The sequence below is a fragment of the Oryctolagus cuniculus genome, chromosome 2 (assembly GCF_964237555.1).
Source record: "Oryctolagus cuniculus chromosome 2, mOryCun1.1, whole genome shotgun sequence".
Lineage (NCBI taxonomy): Eukaryota > Metazoa > Chordata > Mammalia > Lagomorpha > Leporidae > Oryctolagus > Oryctolagus cuniculus.
The window spans coordinates 4,955,793-4,975,518 of record NC_091433.1 but is presented as its reverse complement, the minus strand read 5'-3'; the positions used below and the strand labels follow the sequence as shown (position 1 = coordinate 4,975,518).

The 19,726-nt window shown below is 53.6% G+C and overlaps 1 protein-coding gene across 6 annotated transcripts in view; it reads left to right on the top strand.

Moving 5' to 3' along the window:
* The window catches only part of SLC2A9 (solute carrier family 2 member 9), a 144,816-nt gene extending 127,127 nt beyond the window's left edge, over positions 1 to 17,689 (top strand). For all 6 annotated transcript variants that reach the window (XM_051829851.2, XM_051829847.2, XM_051829865.2 and 3 more), the window contains 2 exons: positions 3,220 to 3,347; positions 15,835 to 17,689. In XM_051829851.2, the coding sequence (XP_051685811.2) occupies positions 3,220 to 3,347; positions 15,835 to 16,089 (383 nt within the window). In that variant the 3' untranslated portion in view covers positions 16,090 to 17,689. The remainder of the gene's footprint in view (positions 1 to 3,219; positions 3,348 to 15,834) is intronic.
* The last annotated feature ends 2,037 nt before the right edge of the window (positions 17,690 to 19,726 follow it).

Below are 19,726 nucleotides of genomic sequence, written 5' to 3'. Positions count from 1 at the left end.
CCTGGAAGAGGGGCAACCGGGACAGAATCTGGCGCCCCAACCAGGACTAGAACCCGCTGTGCCAGCGCCGCAAGGCAGAGGATTAGCCTAGTGAGCCGCGGTGCCGGCCAGCAATCACTGTTATCATTACCATTAACACCATTATCACCATCATCATCACCATATCATTACCCATCCTCATATCATCACTACCACATCATCTTCACCACCATCACCACCATCAGTAACACCATCACCGCCACCACCATCACCGCCATAATAACACCATCATCACCACCACCACCACCATCATCACAATCACCATCACCACATCACCACCATCACCATCATCACCATCATCACCACCATCACCATCATCACCACCACCATCATTACCACTCCTTGCTGGAACCCCTTCTCTGGGGTTCAGCTAACTTGTTGTAAGGGCAAATAAGGCAGAGAGGTTTTCCATTATGTTTACAGTATCTAATATTTATGAAGTATTTCTCATGTGCAAGACTTAAGTAACACTTGCATTTAATGCTCACAACTGCCCCAGTAGTAAGTCTCTACTGTCATCACTTTACCAGTACGAGAGCTGAGTTCCACACAGGTTGAGTGGGGTCAAGGCTTAAGACTTGCTGAGACCAGAGGCCAAAGTCCAGCCCACAGCACTTGACTGCCTTCTCTGGTTGGAGGGACGAATGCAAATGACAACCCATGAGTACCATGGAGCCTGCAGGATCCTCACGGCTGCTTGTGTTTGTCCCCAGGGTGTAGGGGCCTGCAGGCCGAGTGAGGGATCCAGAGGGGAGGCCCAGGAACTCGACGGTGCCGATCATTTGTTCTTTCATGAATCCTGCAAACACAGAGCACCTAGTACATGCTCAGTGCTGTGCCACAACCAGCAGAAAAGTCCTAAAGAAACAGCGAGCTGTGTGGGAGGCAGCTTCATCCAGGTTCTGCCGCATTGTCAGTGGAGGCACCATGTTCTGGTGGGGTCCACCGAACCCAGACAGGTGCTGCCCAGACCACACCTAGAGATGTCAGAGAAAGCAGACCCCCAGCTCCCAGCCCTGTCAGAACAGCTGTGGACGGATGCCCTGGCAAATGCCGTTGGGCTCCCGGTGGTGTTGCTTGCAGGACCAAGCGAGTATGTGCCATAAACTCTGATAGCAGCGTGATCTGCACTCCACAACCCCGAAGCCTGGTCTACCACATTTCAGTGTGTTAACACCATCCTCACACATCTTAATAGACACGTTGGAGAGAGAGTCCACTTCCCCCGTGGTAAACAGCACACTGAATCTTCCCCACACTCTAGTGGTGAACAGTTAATGCAAGCTGAGTCAGTACCGATGGTGTACCTAGTCCTTGTCAAAGGAGCCAGGCCGATGGAGATGGTGCCTCCACCGGGGACTCACAGCTCAGTGGCGGCTGGGGAGACTGTTCTCAGCCGTGTAGTCCAGGGTTGGCCAGCAGCAGGCTGGGGTGCTGACGGTGGAAGCTCGGGAGAGACAGGCTTGTGTTGGTCCCGCTCTTGGCTGTGACCCTGGGTTGCTTGGTGCGGTCAGCTTGATGATAAGTTGTTGCTGTCAGCAGGGTGGTGCTCACCTGGGGAGCTCTGCCTCCGTTGTGTGGGGGGGAACTCTGAATTCGGCCCCTCCTTCCCACGCCCACTGCCACCATCTGAGTGCTGCTACTCAGCCCTTGCCTCCTCCCTGGACCAGCACGCCCTGTAGGTCACAATCACTCAGCTCTGCGTAGATGCCCACAGTGGTGTCTTTCAGCAAACCCCCTCTCCTTGGGCCACAAGCGGCAGCTGCACCGGCCCTGCTCTCTTCCCCTTCATCCCATTCCTCTCAAGCTCCCTCAGCTGTGCAGACACTGGGACTTGTTCTCAATCTTGACCCAGGCCTTTTCCCTGCAGAGCCTCCACCCAGCACGACGTCCCCTGATCTGCATCAGCTGTGTCTCCTCCTTCATCCAGCACCCTCACCAGCCTCCCCAGAGGGCCCTTCCCCGGCCACTGCTAAAGTCAGACCCCCCACTGCCCTGTGCATCTCCTCCAGCGTGCACGGCACATTCTGTACTAACTCGCTTCCTCCTTGATGAACAAGTTGTCTCCACCGCCGGACAAGGGGGTCCCCCAAAAGGCAGGGACAGGGATGCTCTCAGCTACCATTGCAGGAGCAGCCCCAGCACAGTAAACAGCTGACAGCTGATGGACGGAATGACCCCAGCCTAGGGACTTGCAAGTGGCTGAGGCCTCCCTAGAGGTTGGGAAAGTTGCTCAGGGTTTCCTCTTCCACTACCTGCCCTGTCTTGTTGGAAATGCCAATGTGAAGGTCTGATTAAAAGAGCGAGTGATGACTCCAAATGAGGACAGATGCAAGCAGGCCCCAGTAGCCAGGCTGAGCCCCAGGTCCTGGGTCCAGCCACAAGGCCCAATTCCTCGTCTCACCAAGCAGAACATTCTGGAAGGGGAGGGGGCAGCTCTCAGAAGGGCGTTTGGAAACATGTGCAGGTGGTTTGGGTTGTCGGCATGATGGGGGCACTCCTGGTATCACAAGGTGGGGGGGACAAGCATGCTGCAGCTGCACAGAGCAGTTCTTCAAAAATGTGGAACTGTCCCGCCCAGTGCCATGTCTGCCCTGAGTAACCCGGGGATGCATCTTGCATCCCATCAAGGGCGTAAGGACAGGAAAGCAAGTTCAGCAGGGCCTTCTGGCCTCTCTCAAGCAAAGAGGAGCAGACACACACACACACAAAAAACCACGATTTGGAGGCCAGGGTCTCCAGCCCGATTCTGCCTCTGCTAGACGGCGGGTGGGGATACTGGGGCAATCAAGATACCTGTCTGCACTTGAGCTACGTGGTGGCCGATACCAGGCTGCCTCGGTTCTCCGGGAGGTCACACCAGGAACTTTGCTAATTCTGTGGTCAGTGAGAGAGTAGCAATTCGTGGTGGCTCACAGCTTGACCCACAGGGCACTGGCAGGGCCACAAGGACCAGGAATCCTCATTTGCACCAGCCAACTCAGAGAAACAGTTTCACATGGTTAGGGCTCTCAGGTGAAGGGTCATCTGACCCCAACACCCGCTCCTAAAGCTGTCCCGCATACAGGCGGCGCCGACTCCTGCCTGGTGTGTGGGCGGGGTGGGTGGGGCGGGTGGTCCCGTGGCGTCCGGAGGTGGGTGTGGGCGGCACAACCTTAGACTCCTGGCTGTCCCTTGCAGGCGGCATCCCGTTCATCCTGACTGGCGAGATCTTCCAGCAGTCTCAGCGGCCGGCGGCCTTCATCATCGCGGGCACCGTCAACTGGCTCTCCAACTTTGCGGTCGGGCTCCTCTTCCCGTTCATCCAGGTAGGACTGCTGCAGCGCCTCCTGCCCCTCAGATTCCCACAAAGCCACAGGGGCGGGAGAGGGGGCGGGGGCGAGGGCGAGGGCGAGGGCGAGGGGGAGGGAGGCTGATCTCTCTCAGCTGCACACTAGAGCTGTCGTCCTAAGGAAGGGAGACGCTGCTTTGTCCAAGACCCGTAATCTCCTTTCCCCATGCTTTGCCTTCCAAGAGCTACCCCTCAGCGATACGGGCTGCCTCAGAAGGAGGGGGCTCCCCGTCACTGAGGGTATGCAAGGAACCCTAGGTCAGACTCTGGAACCCACAACCTGCTCTCCAGTTTTGCAATGTGCTTGTCACGGTGTTAGATAAATTCCACGTGATGGTCCCAGTGCACGCTGCTGTGCCGTCACCCATGCAGCATTCTCACTGTTAGCCCGGCTAATTTAATGTCCTTTCAATCAGCACAGCTAACTCTGCCAGGGGTGATGGCGACTGGGAGGAGTGCACCCACATCCTCAGGAATCGGGTCTGGGTTCATTTCGTGTAGGTAAAGAACCTGTTCCTCAACTCTCCCTTTAATCCCACACATGGGAGCCCCTCCGGGTGCCAGGCAGTGTTTCAGGCAGTGGGGATGGAGTGGGGACAAAGCCCGTGTTCCGTGGCCCTGCAGCCACACCAGGGTGGTGGTATTTTGTGGTATTTTAGGCGAGGGGGCCTGTAAGCCCTCTTGAAAGAGGCACCGTGGGTCGAGGTTTGAGTACCATCCATTTCCTGGTTCTTTTTTATAAATCTCGGAAGTGTCTTGGTTTCAGGTGCTCCAAGAGCAACGGTGTTGCCAAAACTACCACACATTCCATAGCGGGAGAAGCCGGTGGGAAGCAGAGCCAGACAGGCTAGAACAGCGGCACGCCCCCTAGCGTTTATCAGGTTACCGACATGGGAAATTTGGAACATGCCATGGTGGCAAAGACACAGGGAAATAAATGGAAGGCCCTGGGCACGGCTGGAGCAGTGGCTGGAAATCAGGCAGACTAAGCGACCCCATACCCTAAGACTCAAAGCTCCACCCCAAGTATATACTGCAGAGACGTTTTCACAAAGTCTCGTAAGAGTGAACGGACAAGAAAGGTAACCAGGGCCTTGTCTGTGGCAGCCAGGAAAGAGAAGTTAGCAGGGTCGCCTTCCTTTGGGGAGAGCACACACAAAGCATGGCAGATGCCCACAGTGATAGAGACTTGCTGCAGAGGGAAGCAGCGTGTGAGATCTTGAACAGCGGCGACAGGCGCCACGTGTGCATCGCGACCCAGCACCAAAACCAGCAGAGCGAAGGATGCAGCCCTTTTACCATTCGTGTCGATTTAAGAGATGGACAGATGATAGGGAAGTGACAGGAGGACCACACATACATGGATGAAGATAGAAGAGGTGGATTCCAGGGCACTCATCAAACACCAAGACATGAGTTTGCGTAGAGCTGGGGGGAGACCATTGCAGGGCAAAAGGGATGAGAGTGGAGAGTCTGGGGTAACATAAATAAAGGAGATCCTGGCACAGTCCAGTGATGATGATGTCCTGGCCTCTTTTGTGTTGCTATACCAACATACCCGAGGCTAGGAAATTGTTAAAGAAATGAGGTGTATTTAGCTGAGAGTCCCTGAAGCTGGAGGCTCACGATAGGGCAGCTGCCACTGAGCAAGAGATTTGGGCTGTATGGTGATGTGTTGGACAGCACCCACAGCAGGGGTGTGTGCAGAGGTGGCCAGCAGGTGCAGGCAGGAGCACCTGCAAGGGAGAGAGCCAGGGAGGCTGCCCTGCTCTGTGACAGCCTACTTGCTCATCACTGATCTTGTCCATAACTCACTCCCATGAGACCTAATCCAATCTCAGGAGAATTAACCGAGTCCTCCCGGTGTTGTGGAGCCGCAGGTGAACTTGCCGCCTGCCATGCCAACATCATGCCAGCACCAGTTTGAGTCCCAGCTGGGCCCAGCTCCTTGCTGATGTGCCTGGGAAAGCAGTGGGGGTGACCCGAGTGCTTGGGCCCCTGGCTCCCACATGGGAGACCCGGATAGAATTCCAGGTTCCTGGCTGTGGCCTGGCCCTGGCTGTGGCCCAGGCTTTGCACTTTGTGGCCATTTAGGGAGTGAATGAGATGATGGAAGATCTCTCTCTCTCTCTCCCTCCATCCCTTTCCCTCTCTCTCTCCCTCTCTCTCCCCCTCCCTCCCTTTCCCCCCTCTCTCACAGTCTGTAACTCTGCCTTTCAAATATATAAATAAATCTTTAAAAAGAAAATGAATTAACCCAATCTTCCCAAAATGACACTAGTTAGGCTCTGCTGCGGGACAGAATTCCCTCTTACAGTTCCCAGCAGTGCCAGGTGGAGGAGCTGAGTCCCAGGGGAGTTTTGCCAGGGACAGATCCGATCCACATATCACAGGGTGTGTCCAGAGACAGGCAGTAACATGCTCTTGGAGTTGGAGCAGGGGCAGGGCAAAAGAAGGGCAGAGAGAGGCAGGTGCTGGGAATGAAGTCCCGGGGACATGAGTGACACGGAGCAGCCGAGGGGCTGGGAAAGCTGGAGGTCCTTGGTGCATCCGCCAGCCCCACCCCAACCTGGGATCACTATAGCCACCCTGCCCCATCCCAGTGATGGCCGTTTCTACCCAGTGTCTTTCTCCACCTAGCACCATGCCCGATGCGTGAGGTACATTTTCTCAGGAATCCTCACTCAGTCCTGGCAGGGTTCGTTGGCTCAGCTGCTGTTTGGGGAAGTGTGAGTGGGTCCCTTTAAGAGCAGAAACAGGGAGCCACTGCCCCTGGGCCTCCGCCTTCCTCTTTCCCTCTCCTCTCCTCTTCCTTTTTCCTATAAAGTTCCCAGGGAATTCTCTGTATGAATAATTCAGCCTCACAATAGAAACGGGGAAAACATAAGGAAGCAAACCCACTGCGTTCATGATTAATGAGGCTGCATTTCCTTCTTCTCTTCTGAACGTATGTGACTTTATAAAAACTGAAGTCCAGGTTTGCTTCTGCTCTGCTGTTCCTACCTGGTGCTTGGCCATGAGCCTTGACTCGCACCTGTGTAGGGACAGAGAGCCAGGGCCTGGGTTTGCAGTGCCACTGGGGGGGTGGGGGTGGGGGGTGGGGACTGCAGGTGCAGGTGCAGGTGTGACCCTCGAGGAGCCTCCAGCAGAGTGGGAGCAGCCCTGCTGGACTTGTGGAGGCACTGGTCAGTGGCCACAGTGGGGGTTCTGACCGGAGCAGGGAAGGCAGCGATGATTCATCTCATCTCTGCGGAGGGGGGAAGTTGCCAGGTCATGGGGGACGGGTCCAGGGGCTGCCATTGGCACTATCAGCAAGTAAGAGAGAGAGAGATACTGACAAGTTCCGACCTCTCATCCCCCAACACCCAGGCCTGCCCAGGGGAGCCCCGTGGCATGCACTCGCCGACAGCGCTGCCTGAGCCGGGTCCGTGCTGGGCAGTTCTAACGCCAGAGCCCCACAGCCCGTGCTCCATGCACAGAAGCTTGGTCCCCACGGTCCCTGGGGCTGGAAGTCTGGCTGGGCCGGTGTCCCCCAGGGCCTCTCTCCTGGGCTCATAGTCGCTTCCTTCTCCCCAAGTCCTCATGTGGTCCCTCCGGGCCTGGTGGCCTGATTTCACCTGGCTGCCCTCCTCAAGGACCCTCCCCCAACTTCTGTCACATTCTGAGTCGTGAAGGTTAGGACTTCAACAACTGAACCTGAGCAGGACGCCGGTCAGCCCACGATGGCCACCAAGTGGCCTGTCCCTCGTCTCACTGCCTCCTAAACGTATCAGGGGCAGTGACCCCACGGCCTGGCCTTCGTCCTCACAGTGAAGCATCTGGGCAGACCCAGCTGTGGACACAGCACAGATCAAACCTCCACTGCCTCCCGTTTATTAGCCGAGGGCCCTGGGCCGCCCTTTTACCTCTGCAGGCCCCCCACTCACCTGCAGAGCAGGGCACACCCTTAGCCCTGGCATCACTGGGGGAGGGGGGGAGGCAGACTGCCGGGGCTGAGTGTGAGCCACACCCCCTGGCCTGCCCCGAGGAGGACTTGTTCCCAGCCTGGGGCAGGAGCAGGAGCAGGCAGCAGTGCTGGGAGGTGCAGCAGGGGCGGTGATGACCTGGACGAAGCCATAATCCCAGCGCCACGCCTCCTGGAGGTGCTGTAATGGAGGACAGACGCAGGGGCTCACACAGCAGACCTGTGTGCTCTGACGGCTCTGCAGGCCAGGAGGGCAAAGTCAAGGAGTTGGCAAGGCCGTTCCCTAGGGAGGACTGTGGAGAAGACTCCGTCCTGTGGGATTCTCCTCAATCCTGGCAGGTGCCGTGTCATGCTAAGTCATGCTAATCTCTGCCTCCATCATCACATGGCGCCCCCTGTCCCCGTGTGTGTGTGTGTATCTGTCTGTCTGCACACACGCACATGACCCCCTCTCTGTGTCTTTTTACAAGGTGCCAGGGATTGGATTTAAGGCCCCCTAATCCAGCACAGCCTCATCCTACTTGGATTCTCTCTGCAAAGACTCATTCTCCAAATCACATCAGGCCTAGGACTTTAATGTGTCTCTTGGGGGAATACCATCAACCCATAACCCCTTTCCTTTCTAGCCAAATCGTGCAAGTTTGTGCAGAACGATCCCTGAACGCCCCCTATCCCAGAAATCCCCTCAATCCTGGGCAAGCCAGGACCTTGGTCAGCTCCCCCGTCCCCATCTCACACCTGCATTCCCTTCCTGGGTGTCCTGTCTGGATTGTCTCTCACTCAAAGCCCTGTCGGTGTCCTGAGGACGCGTGGGTGAAGGCAGAACACAGGGCCCCGTCACAGGCACTTGGGCGACGCAGTGCTTGGTCAGTGGGGCTCCTTGTGCTGGCTGCCGTTCGCATTGCCCTCCTTTGGCAGACTCGCTATGCTGGATCCAGGATGACAGCAGGAGATGTGGGGGTCGGGCAGCCTGAGCTCGAGTCCCTGCTGGGTGCTCCACAGCCGGGTGATGGACGGGGCCGTCCAAAGTGTTTCTGACCTTGGCGGTGCTCTGAGCTGCACTGGCCATGTCTGCAGAACAAGAAACTCCTCCAGTTTTTGCAGGAGGGCTCTCCAGAGAACCAGAGACCGGGCCGAGGCTCCGGCGGCATCTGCACGTGGACCCGCGGCAGCAGTTGCTGTCATTATGATTAGAACTGAAAAGCTGTCTCCTGCCAGGCCATTCCAGGGTCGGAGACATAAACACACAAGACAGGAAAGGACAATTCCTGATACGTGCTGGACGCTCAGTCCACCCCCTTCTGACCGAGCGGTCTCACGTGCCTTCTCACGTGGTTGCTCCAAAGGGATATTCCCTCGTCCCTCTCGCTCCCGTCTACTCCGTCCCCTTCCTTCAGAATGTTCTAGAATGTGGGGTGATGGCACCCTGAGCCTTGGAGAGTTGGTTTCTCTTGCTGATTCTCGTTGCTGCTGGGGCCATGCCTAGCAGGTCCACAGACAACTCGCTCTCTGACGTCAGCACCTGTGGTTTGCAGTTCAGAGAAAATTGCATGCAGATGTATGCCTGCTCAATTCCACTGGAGTCCTACCTATGATTCTGTTTGAGTTCATTGCAATCTGGAGGGAAGAAAAGAACTCTTTGTAACTTGAAAAATATTGGGTCATATCCCAAAGGCCTATGGAAAAGGGGTCAGGAGGAGTAGAGCCGTGTCTGGGAGGGTGAAGGCAAAGGCAGCTGTCCTTGGCTTCCCTGGGCGGGGCAGAAGACAGGCCATGGGGCTGCAATGGCGTTCTCATCATGGAACAATGAACAGCAGGGGCACAATCCCACCCTTGTGTTTCAGAAAACTGCAGGCATGACTCCCACTGGGACAGGAGGGGTCCAGGTTTCACAGGTGCAGGCTAAATGGGAGCCCTAAGGGGCTGGCCAGCATGGGGACTGTCCACGCTGACTCTGAGAACTGAGTGGATGGAGGCTGGGAAGGGAGGCAGAGCCCCAGGCAGGCGGAGCGGCACCCAAGGGCAGAGAGAATTGCAGGCAGTGCCCCGAGGGGAGGCAGGGAGGCCGCGGCTCAGTCCCTCCCGGCTCTGAGAGCTGGGCAGGGATTTGGGGTTTATCCAAAGGCTTCTGGGAAGCCACTGCCTGATTTTGAGACCTGATCCATCTTGTGCAGTGCCAAGTCCTCTAGTGGGGGCCAGATTTGGGGCAGCCACTCACTCTACAAGTAGAGCAGCTCAAGAGATGGGGAAAGCCATGGTGATAGGAACCAGAAGAGCCGTGGAGTCTGTGTGTGCAGGAGGGGAAACCTGGGAGCCAGCTCAGGGAGCCTCCTGGAGTGGGGAATGTCCTGGATCCTGGGTTCAGCACACAGTTGTGTGCTTTGGTCCAAACTCACTGAGCTACGCCCCGTTGCTCTCTGTAACTTTCACCTTGATCTCTAAAGCATGTGCATGTAGAAACAACACAGGCAGGCAAAGAGCAAGTGGTCGAAGGTGATTCCCAAGGATCCATCCTGGGCTGGTGGGAGGAGGGGCCAGCCCTGCTGGGAACAGTGTGGGGACAGGGAGGCAGGCCTGGAGGCAGGAGATGGAGGCAGTGCCACTGAGCGTGGCTTCCAGCAGGGCCTGCGGACGGGAAATGCCACAGGGCGGCCACAGCTCTGCCACCCTCAAGGTTCCTGGGCTGTGCAAGAGTAGTCAGGGTGGTGACCCAGGAGCCCTTGCAGCTTCTGTCCCCCAAACAGACTCAGGGTCCAGGTGTGCTCTGCTCATAAAGTGCAGTAGCTCCGCCTCTTTGCAAGATTGGTACCTCCCACAGGCGAGAGGGTGGGCAGTCCCTGGCTTCCCTCGGTTATTAAATGGCAGCCCAGCCACCGACTCATCCGTGAGCCTGGCTGAGTCACATCCACAGCCCTGGATGCCACGCGTGGCCCTGGCGACCCTGTGAGCAGCTGTTGAGACCCTCGAGGGGTTGCAGGCACCCTGGGTCCCCAGGGAGCTGACTGTGAGGACACGGCAGCAGGTGGCGCTCATGAGCGTGGACGTGGTGTGGGGGTGGGGGAAGAGGGAGGAATATTTCCCATCCATCCTTGCAGCGGGTGTAGGCCACTGTAGGTGCCCTGTGTTGCTGCTGGTGATCCCACAGAGGGGCTCCCTCTGAGTTTAGCCAGGACCATACGAGGTGAAGGTGTTGTTACCTCCAGAGCACACTGATCTGGGGAACAGATTTCCAGACAAAGCCCCTGCTCTGCACCCCCACCCAACAACCCTGGTACACGCAGGCGCCAAGGTGTCGGGGCCAGTTTGCTGGTGCTCACAGCTACCTTCCCAGCAGTGTGTTTCTCCTCCATGTGACTTGTCCACAGAAGCAGCTACATTTTCCCCCAATTCCAACGAAAGGGAGAAAAGGCAAATGCTGAGATGTCGCTTTCATATTAAGGGCCATTTTCAAAAGGTAGCACTTTTCCAAAATTGCCTTGTATTTTTAGCATAATTTGACATTTTGGGGTATTCTGAAAAGCTGGTGTTTTAAATCCAGTTCAGCGAGTATGGAACGTTTTCATGGCCAGGTGTTAACAGCGTGAAAGGTACAGTTGCAGAAGTGATGTGAGGATAGCCAGCCGCTGTTATGTGAGCAGGAAGCGGGGTTAGTACGGAAGTAGTAGCTCTCGGGTGCGGGGAAGGACCAGGTGCCCAGGCCTGGGAAGGCTCTGCTCCTCCAGGTGCCTGGCTCCCAGGCTCTCGGGGCTCAGCGACCTGCGACTCCACTCTGCTCCCACTAAAACACCTGCAGAGGCTGAGGCTGTCACACATGGGATTTTTTTTTCTCTCTTTAATTGAAATTCTTATCTCTCACTCCAGCTTTGTTCTTGGTCACATTGCATTTGCTGCTTGCTTTGCATAAGTTACTTTTATGTTCTTTTATGTATATATATGGTATGTATTTACATAGTGTATATATTGTATATAGTATAAAGTACATATAGTGTATATATATGTATGTATATGTAGTGTATATATAGTATATATAGATTTATGTGTATAAATAGTATTATGTTAAGCAGGCGGCTTTAGGACAATTATGGAATATGTCACATACAAAGAGGAAATGCATCATACATCTACAGAAAACTTAATTGTGGTTATGGGATACACCATATATATAAAACAGTAGGAAAAGAGCCCAGTTGCTTGCTTGCCACCTCACAGAGATCCCAGGGGATCTTATGCTAATCATTCTCTTGGTTTCCTTAATGATCTGGCCCTCCCATCAATGCGTCCCTAACAGTCGAGGCTTCCCTTTTGCCTCCTATTTGCACAAAGAGCAGCATCCTGGAGACGGCTTTCTGTGCCTGGTTCCCTACGCATCGGAAGCTGCTGAGAGGCGTGGCACTGACAGGAGCTGCTGAAGCCCATGGGTTTTTGTGGTTCCTGTCTGTGCATCTACCCTGATTGATGTATGCAGCCCCATTTCCACGAGCATCTGAGTTCATTCTGGTTTACTTGGTCTTCAAGCAGCGTCGTTATGAGCATCCTTGGGCAGGGTGCGGGATCCCGTGCTCACAGCCATCTGAGCTGTGGTATGTGGAAGCCACCTGTCCCTTCTGCCTACTGCAACTATGGCAATGAATTTTGAACTTTCATTGATTTCAATGACACAGCCCCAGAATATGGACATGTATATACAATGTTTTCTCTGTTGGTGTAGGATGCATTTCCTTGTACATGAGGCACTCATATTTATACTAATAAAAATTATTCAATGCAATGCCACATAAATACAAGTGTCTGAGCCCCAGAACACACACATGATCATCTCCGTGCAGTAAAGCCAAGTTGTTTTCTTTCTTTTTTAATTAATTTATTTAATTGAAAGGTAGAGTTACAGAAAGGCAGAGGCAGAGAGAGAGAGAGAGAGAGAGAGAGGTCTTCCATCAGCTGGTTTACTCCACAGATTGCCCGATTTGAAGCCAGGAGCCAAAAGCTTCTTCCAGGTCTACCACTCAGTGCAGCGGCCTCAGGACTTGGGCCATCCTCCACTGCTTTCCCAGGCCATAGCAGAGAGCTGGATCGGAAGTGGAGTGGCTGGGACTCAAACTTGTGTCCATATGGGATGCCGGCATTGCAGGTGGCGGCTTTACCCGCTACGCCACAATGCAGGTCCCATGCCAAATTGTGTTCTGAATAGTTGTAGCTACTCACAGCCTCCCAGGTGGTATGCAAACTCCCATTACCAACCACAGCAGCGTCATTGTTGGACTTTTTACGTTCAGTGATCTGGTGGATGTGAAATGAGAGATCCTTGTGGTCTCAGCTGCTGTTAGAGTTGGAACAGTACGTACCTTTCCGCATGCTGAGCCATTTGTATTCGTGCTGTGAAATGCTCGTTCAGGCACTCAGCCCTTCTTCTCTGTCAGGTCGTCTTTTGCTCACTGACACGGGAGTTTTGGCTCTGTGTGTTTTTCTGCTTTCAGGTGCTTATTCTTTGTTACCTGTGTGTGACTCTCATACCTTGTGGGGTGCTTTTTGATGGAAAGAGTCTCAGAATTTTAAGCAGTCAGGTTTATTGATTGCTTTATTGGGCTAAGCTTTGTGGCTATAAAGAAAGCCGTGGCTGTGGTTGTGCCTGTTTTATTGATGGGGATTGCAAGGCCCAGTGGGTGCGGCACTCGCCAGGGCCATGGGATGGGCTGAGCATGGGTGGAAGCAGGTGGAGGATGGAGGTCTGGCGACTCCAGGGCAGAGTCCTTCCCACCAGGGAAGTGCTCTCTGAAAACTCCCACCTGGGGTCCTGCACAGACCCTCCCACCCAGCAGTGACTTGGAGTGGCCAGCTGAGTGACTTGGACGTAGATGAGCAGACAGGAAGCCTGAGACCCGCACGTCTGCTACACTGGGCACTTTGCCGGCCACACTGATTCACCTGCACAGGGGAGGCAGGCACACAAGTGAAGGTCTGGGTTTTTCTCCCACTGGCCATGGCCAGGCTGCTCCTGTCTCTTCTCTTGTCCTTTCCCTCTGAGCCTGAGCACGGGGTCACAATCCCAGACCCTGTGGTCAGATGGCCATAGGCAGATTTGAGTCAGAACTTTGGCCCACAGCCCAAAACAGCTGGATTCATCCCCTCACCCTTCTTGGCAACCTCAGCTATAACACAGCAGCCGCACTGCAGGGCGGGGTCAGCCTCTGTCAGTCAGCAGTGCCTGCACAGTAAGTCCTCACCCAGCACCTGCTCCTGGAATCATTTGCCCAGCAGGGGGAGCCTCTCACCCCGAGACGCCCAAGGGCAGGCGCACCTGTTCTTTCCCATGATGGCTGCCACAGCCCTGGGCCCTGACTGAATTCTGGGAGTGATCCTAGTGACCCCCATCAGGTCTCTTGGGAAAGGCAGCCAAGCAGAGGAGCACTGCAGGTGGCAGGGATGCCCCAGACATCCCACAGGTGCCCTGGGGTAGGGCAGGGGGCCTCTCTGCGCCTCGGCCCATTTGCTGGGTTTCAGATGCTCTCTCGGTTCTGGGAATAGAATAAAAATGACAATGCCTGCCCTCACTTGCTGGCAGAGGAGGGACTCGGTAAACAGCTCAGTGTTCCCTTATCATTGCCTCATAAGTGGTGAGGGCTTTAGAGGGCCACGAAGCAGGCTGGGAGGATCCAGAGTCAGGGAGAGGCTCTCGGAGAAAGTGGCCTTTCAGCTGGAGTGAAGGGGGTGCGTGTGCAGACTGCGCAGGCACCTGAGAGATTGTTCAGGGAAGCACACGGCACGTGCAAAGGTCCCAAGGCATGGCGTGGAACAAAGTCAGGATGGCCGTGCAGCTGGAGCAGAGAAAGCGAGGAGAGAGTGAGGTCACAGAAGGGAGGGGCCACGCGGTGAGGACTCGGGTCTTCCTCAGTGTGACTAAGGAAGCCATGGTCCTGAGCGAAGGAGTGACCTTTGCCATGTCCTTTGCTTCCCAGGACCACTCGGCCTCTCTCTTGAGAATATTAAGGGGACAAGGTGAGAAGTAGGGAAATCCATCGAGATGCGTCTTTTGAATAATCCAAGCAAAGCGTGATGGTGACTAGCACTAGGATGGCAGCAGTGGAAGTAGCAAGTGTTGATATTTGGGTGCATATCAAGATAGAGACCCCGTAACCTCCTGATGGAGCAGACATGGGCAGGAGAGAGAAAGAGGGGCCCAGCCCACCTGTGGGTGTTTGGTTGACCGAGCACTCCAAAGTTGGGAGCATTGTCAAGTGAGATGAGGAGCCCACAGGCTTGTGCAGCTCAAGTGTTTGCACTTCTGGGCTTTGGGTTTGTCTCTGTTTCCCACTCTACTCTCCCCGCCTCCATACAACCCACAGAGCCTTGAGGCACAGGAAGCTTCATGCCCAGAGCTTGGCAGCCCCAAGTGTGGAAGCTGTACTAGGTGAAGCACTCTGATGGGAATATTTTATCCAAGCCTAGAACAGCCCTCTATGTAGCACTGCCATCTTCACTTTACAGCCGTGGTGCTGAGTCTCGGCTTTAAGATCTGATCCAGACGCCTATCTCCTAAGCTCTGTGCTACACTCTAGAAACAAGCATTGTCAAATCAAAGGGTAAAGTGGAGTTGACTCAAATCCAGATAGTGCTTTGTGGGAGATGAGCATTGAAGGATGTGTCTCCTGGTCGTTGGAGCAATCGACATCTGTTGCATGAAAGGGGACAGCCTCAGCTGCTGGAGCCAAAAGTGTTTTATTCAACAGACATCACCTAGAGCCTCCTACCAGCCACTGTGCCAAGTACAGGAGCTGTAGCGCTGATTGGCTCACAGCCAAGGGCAAGGTCTAGTCCACGAGCGATTAGGACACAGAAGCCAGCATGATTGTGACCAACGCTTCTCTATTTCTAATCTGTACTTGTGCAAGGCTGTCCCTGTGTCATCTTGGCCTAGTCTGTGCTCCACACCTTTCTTACGAACTGGGGCACCTGTCTTCCCCTCCGAAGTCACAGTTGTGTCATGTGACTTATTGGCTAAGTAGGAACCGAAGGCGCTGTTCAATCTGCATCATGTGTTTCTTTCACAGTGATCAACACTTCAATGCCTAACTTAAAAAAATAAAGCTGTCATAGCCACATCTTCACCAGGGTTTAAGGCTGATTTATTCATGCTTCGTGTAAAACTGCCTGAAGGAGGCCAGCATTGTGGCACAGCAGGTAAAGCTGCCGCGTGCAGTGCCAGCATCTGATATGGGCGCCGGTTCATGTCCCGGCTGCTCCACTTCCAATCTAGCTTCTTGCTAATGGCCTGGGGAAAACAGCAGAAGGTGGCCCAAGTGTTTGAGCACTTGCCGCTCACATGGGAGAGCCGGATGAAGCTCTTGGCTCCTGGCTTTGACCTGGCCCAGCCCTGGCTGTTGCGGCCATCTGGGGAATGAACCTTAATACGTGAATGGGGAGCTGTAAAGACAAGCCTGCTCGCGGGGGGTCTGCAGGCAGGTCACTGCATTTTCTTGCTGACTTTGTGTCTGCCTTTCTGCAGAAGAGTCTGGACACCTACTGCTTCCTGGTCTTCGCCACTGTTTGTGTCACAGGAGCCATGTACCTCTATCTTGTCCTGCCTGAGACCAAGAACAGAACCTATACAGAAATCAGCCAGGCATTTGCCAAAAGGAACAAGGCATACCCGCCAGAGGAGAAAATTGGCTCGCTTGTCATGGATGAGAAGTCCAATGGGAGGTCTGGTGCGGATTCCTCTTGCACGCTGAATAATGAGGCCAAAGACGGGATTGTCTAAACTGGCAATGTCACCCCTGCAGAGAACCAAGGGTTGCCCCACTTTTCGGAAGGCTTCGTGCAAGTGTTACATCCTTAACCATTTAAAAGTAAGCCTGTGCTGACCTAGCACACAGCCGAACCTCCCCGGCCCCTCTGGAAGCTGGAAAGGACCGTCCTGTGTTCAGGAGACCCAGCGTTCTCCAGAGTGGCTGGCCCGCTGCTTCACGCCCTCACCCCTGCTTTCACGGGGAGGTCGGGGAGAGCGTGCTTGACTGCTTTCTCAGAGGACAATGCTGGTCTGCTGAGGGACTCGGTGGACTGGGAGTCGCTGCCTGAGGTGCCACCCCAGCTTTACCGTAAGTAGCCTGCCTTCATCTGCCCTCACCCTCGGCCCTGCAGGCGCCCTGGGAACTTGATGTGAGCCGTCAGAATCCAGTGGAAAGACTGAACTCCTAGCAAACCCCTGTTACCCACCTCGGCTCTCCCTGTGGATCTCGGGCGTAGGAGGACCTAACCCCAACCCCTGCTGCAGGTTCCGCCTTTCCCCGGCGTGTCCCCTGGGGCTCCAGCTGTCTTCACCGCAGGCTATTACATTCTGTGTGCGCACAAGGGCACAAAGATCGATGTGCAGAAGGCTTAAAGAGGCAGAAATAACTTGCAGTAACTGGGCAGGGACTGCAAATTGAACTCGTTTCCATTGAAAAAAGGATTGGGAATGATTCTGAGGCTAAGCCTAGACTTGGTGGGAAAGAGCTTTGTGAGTGATTGGTGATGTCTACCATGTGACGGATTGGTGATGTCTATCATGTGATGGATTGGTGGTGTCTGTCATGTGATGGATTGGTGATGTCAATCATTTGATCGATTGGTAATGTCTATCATGTGATGGATTGGTGATGTCTACTATATGATGGATTGGTGATGTCTACCATGAGGACAGGAGTGACAGTGTCACCACGTGTACCTTCTGTTTGCTAGTCTAGGGAAGATTTATCTGAAAATGTGGCAGACTGCCTTGAACAATAGTGAGTTCTCAAAGCACTCAGGGCAGGGTGGGTGCTGGCTTGTCTAGACTGTTGTTGAGGAAAGCTAAGTATAAACTTCGGAGGAAGCTGTTGGGAGTAGCTGTCTTGAAGGGCTCTTCCTGCCTTTCCATGCTAGGTCTTTTGCTTGGAGTGATTTGCAGCCTGCCTATGTAATGTGTGGCTGGTGGCTTGGGTGATTCTCTATGTTTGCCTCAAAAGCAGACAAAATACAAAGTGTCCGTGAGTGAATGAAACACACTTGACGTAGCCCCAGTGTGTTTGAGTTATCTGTCATAGAAGGAGTAGGACCAGAGAGAAAATGCTGTGGACCTAGCAGTACCACTGGAATCCTTTCAGCCAAAATGCCTTCCATCTTCCTGGATCATTTCTGACAAAGTAGCCTTAGCCAAAACCTGCATCTGGTTTGCCTTTCCTGCTGAGTGTTCTTTCATCACGGGACTGCTGACTCAGCACCCCAGGTATCCAGCTTTGGCTTGGCTGGACAGTGTGGACAGTGTCAATTTGGAGAGAAGGCGACACACGGACTTAAGGCATGTCTGAGATCCAAAGAGCCTAATAAAATGTCAATTTGAAGTCTTCGCTTTTCTGTGTTCTGTTTCACTGGGGGCGTTGGGTATGTAGTCAATAAATATGTGCTAGGTACCTGCCATGGGCCAGGTATTAGCCAGGTGCTAAAGATGCATCCTTAGCAAGAAAATGCACCACCCCTGCCTGGACCAGCTCCCGTTTACCTGTCTAAGTGGGAATTCGGAGCACAGACAGTGCAGCGCCGTCAGTCCTGGGGGAGAGGGGACACACTGATACAGGAGCATGGGACAGGAATAGTTGGGGTGAGAGGTGAGAATCAGGAAAGGCTTCCCAAATCGAGGACAGGACCAGGAAGGGGGACAGAGTGACTGTCAGTCAGTACGGCAGGAATTATCGTTACGTGTGACTACATTTGAAAAGATAGACAGCCACAGGAGGGGACGTTTTGCAAAATAAACTAGTAAGACACCCACAATCTCCTAGGCTTCATTTTCTCTAACAGTAGGATTTTAATTGGATACAGCTCTGCACTTCTTGCCTATCTGTTCTCCTGCAGTCAGAAAATACTTAAACCACAATTAGAATCACCTTTTCTCTGGTCTTCCTTTTTTCCCCACTTTCTTTTAAATCACTCACATCATCTCAATCCCAAGGCGTTTTATCCATACTTGGTACCCACCACAGTGCCCTCTTCATGTGTAAAGTTGATTTCAGCTGCTGAAAGATAAAGAGGAGTGGTGAGTCTAAGAGACAGACATCTCCGTGAATTTTCAATGCTTTGATGAAAGGTGCTAACCATCTCTTTCTGTCTGTATTCATTCATGGACCCTAAGAGAATCTCTAGTCAAATTATCAGGCCTCCTTCCCTAATGACCGCCCATGTACTAGGGGTTAGGTCCTTATCTTTTTTTTTTTTAAAGATTCGTTTATTTATTTGAAAGGCAGAGTTACAGTGAGGCAGAGGCAGAGAGAGAGGTCTTCCATCCACTGATTCACTCCCCAAATGGCCACAACAGCCTGAGCTATGCCAATCCAAAGCCAGGAGCCAGGAGCTTCTAAGGGGTTTCCAGGCTCAAGGACTTGGGCCATCTTCCACTGCTTTCCCAGGCCACAGCAGAGAGCTGGATTAGAAGTGGAGCAGCCGGGACTCAAACTGGTGCCCATATGGAATGCCAGCACTGCAAGCAGTGGCTTTACCCATTAGGCCACAGCGCCAGCCCCACAGGTCCTTGTCTTACTGTTTTACATATTCCCTTATCTCCAAGCTGTGGAGGTTGACACTTGGTCTTTCAGGTTCACTGAAAGGAAAACAGCTCTTCCATTTCTGCTTCTGGCTGGGATGGAGTATGCATGCTCTTCCTATTGTGGCTGAAATCAAATTTACATGAGGACTGAAAGAGAAATTATAGCAGGCAGACTGAAGACAGAGATGAAATCAAAACTCAAACAGCTAATATGATGGTGAATTTTCTGAATTTTTCTCTCCCATATCTCATGATTTACATTCCAGGAACCGCTTTCCATAACTGCACAATGGGTATGGACAACGTCGCCTCATTAGAAGCCCTCTTTCTGTCCCTGTCCAGAGTGACAGGAAGGGGTGACCCTATAGGAAAAAGGGGGTGTTGTGCTGTAGCAGCTCAAGCCGCCATCTGCAACATCGGCATTCCATATGGGCATAAGTTTGTATCCCAGCTGCTCCACTTCTGATCCAGCTCCCTGCCAATGTGCCTGGGAAAGCAGCAGAGGATTGCCCGAGTGCTTGGATACCTGCCACTCATGCAGGAGACCCAGATGAAGCTCCTGGCTCCTGGCTTCGGCTTGGCCAAGGCCTGGCCATTGCAGCCATCTGGGGAGTGACCCATCAGACAGAGGGACCCTGGTTTCATCCACATTGTTTTGAATGACAAAATTTCATGGCTGAATTATATTTCATTGTGGAAACACCTAATCAAAGAATGGATTTAAAAATGTGGTTCAATATTTTTTAGGTACTTAAAGAACTGTCAGTCTAGCTTGGAATTTTTAAGACCCACTTACATGCTGTTTGCAAGAAACTCACATGAAATATAATTACATAAA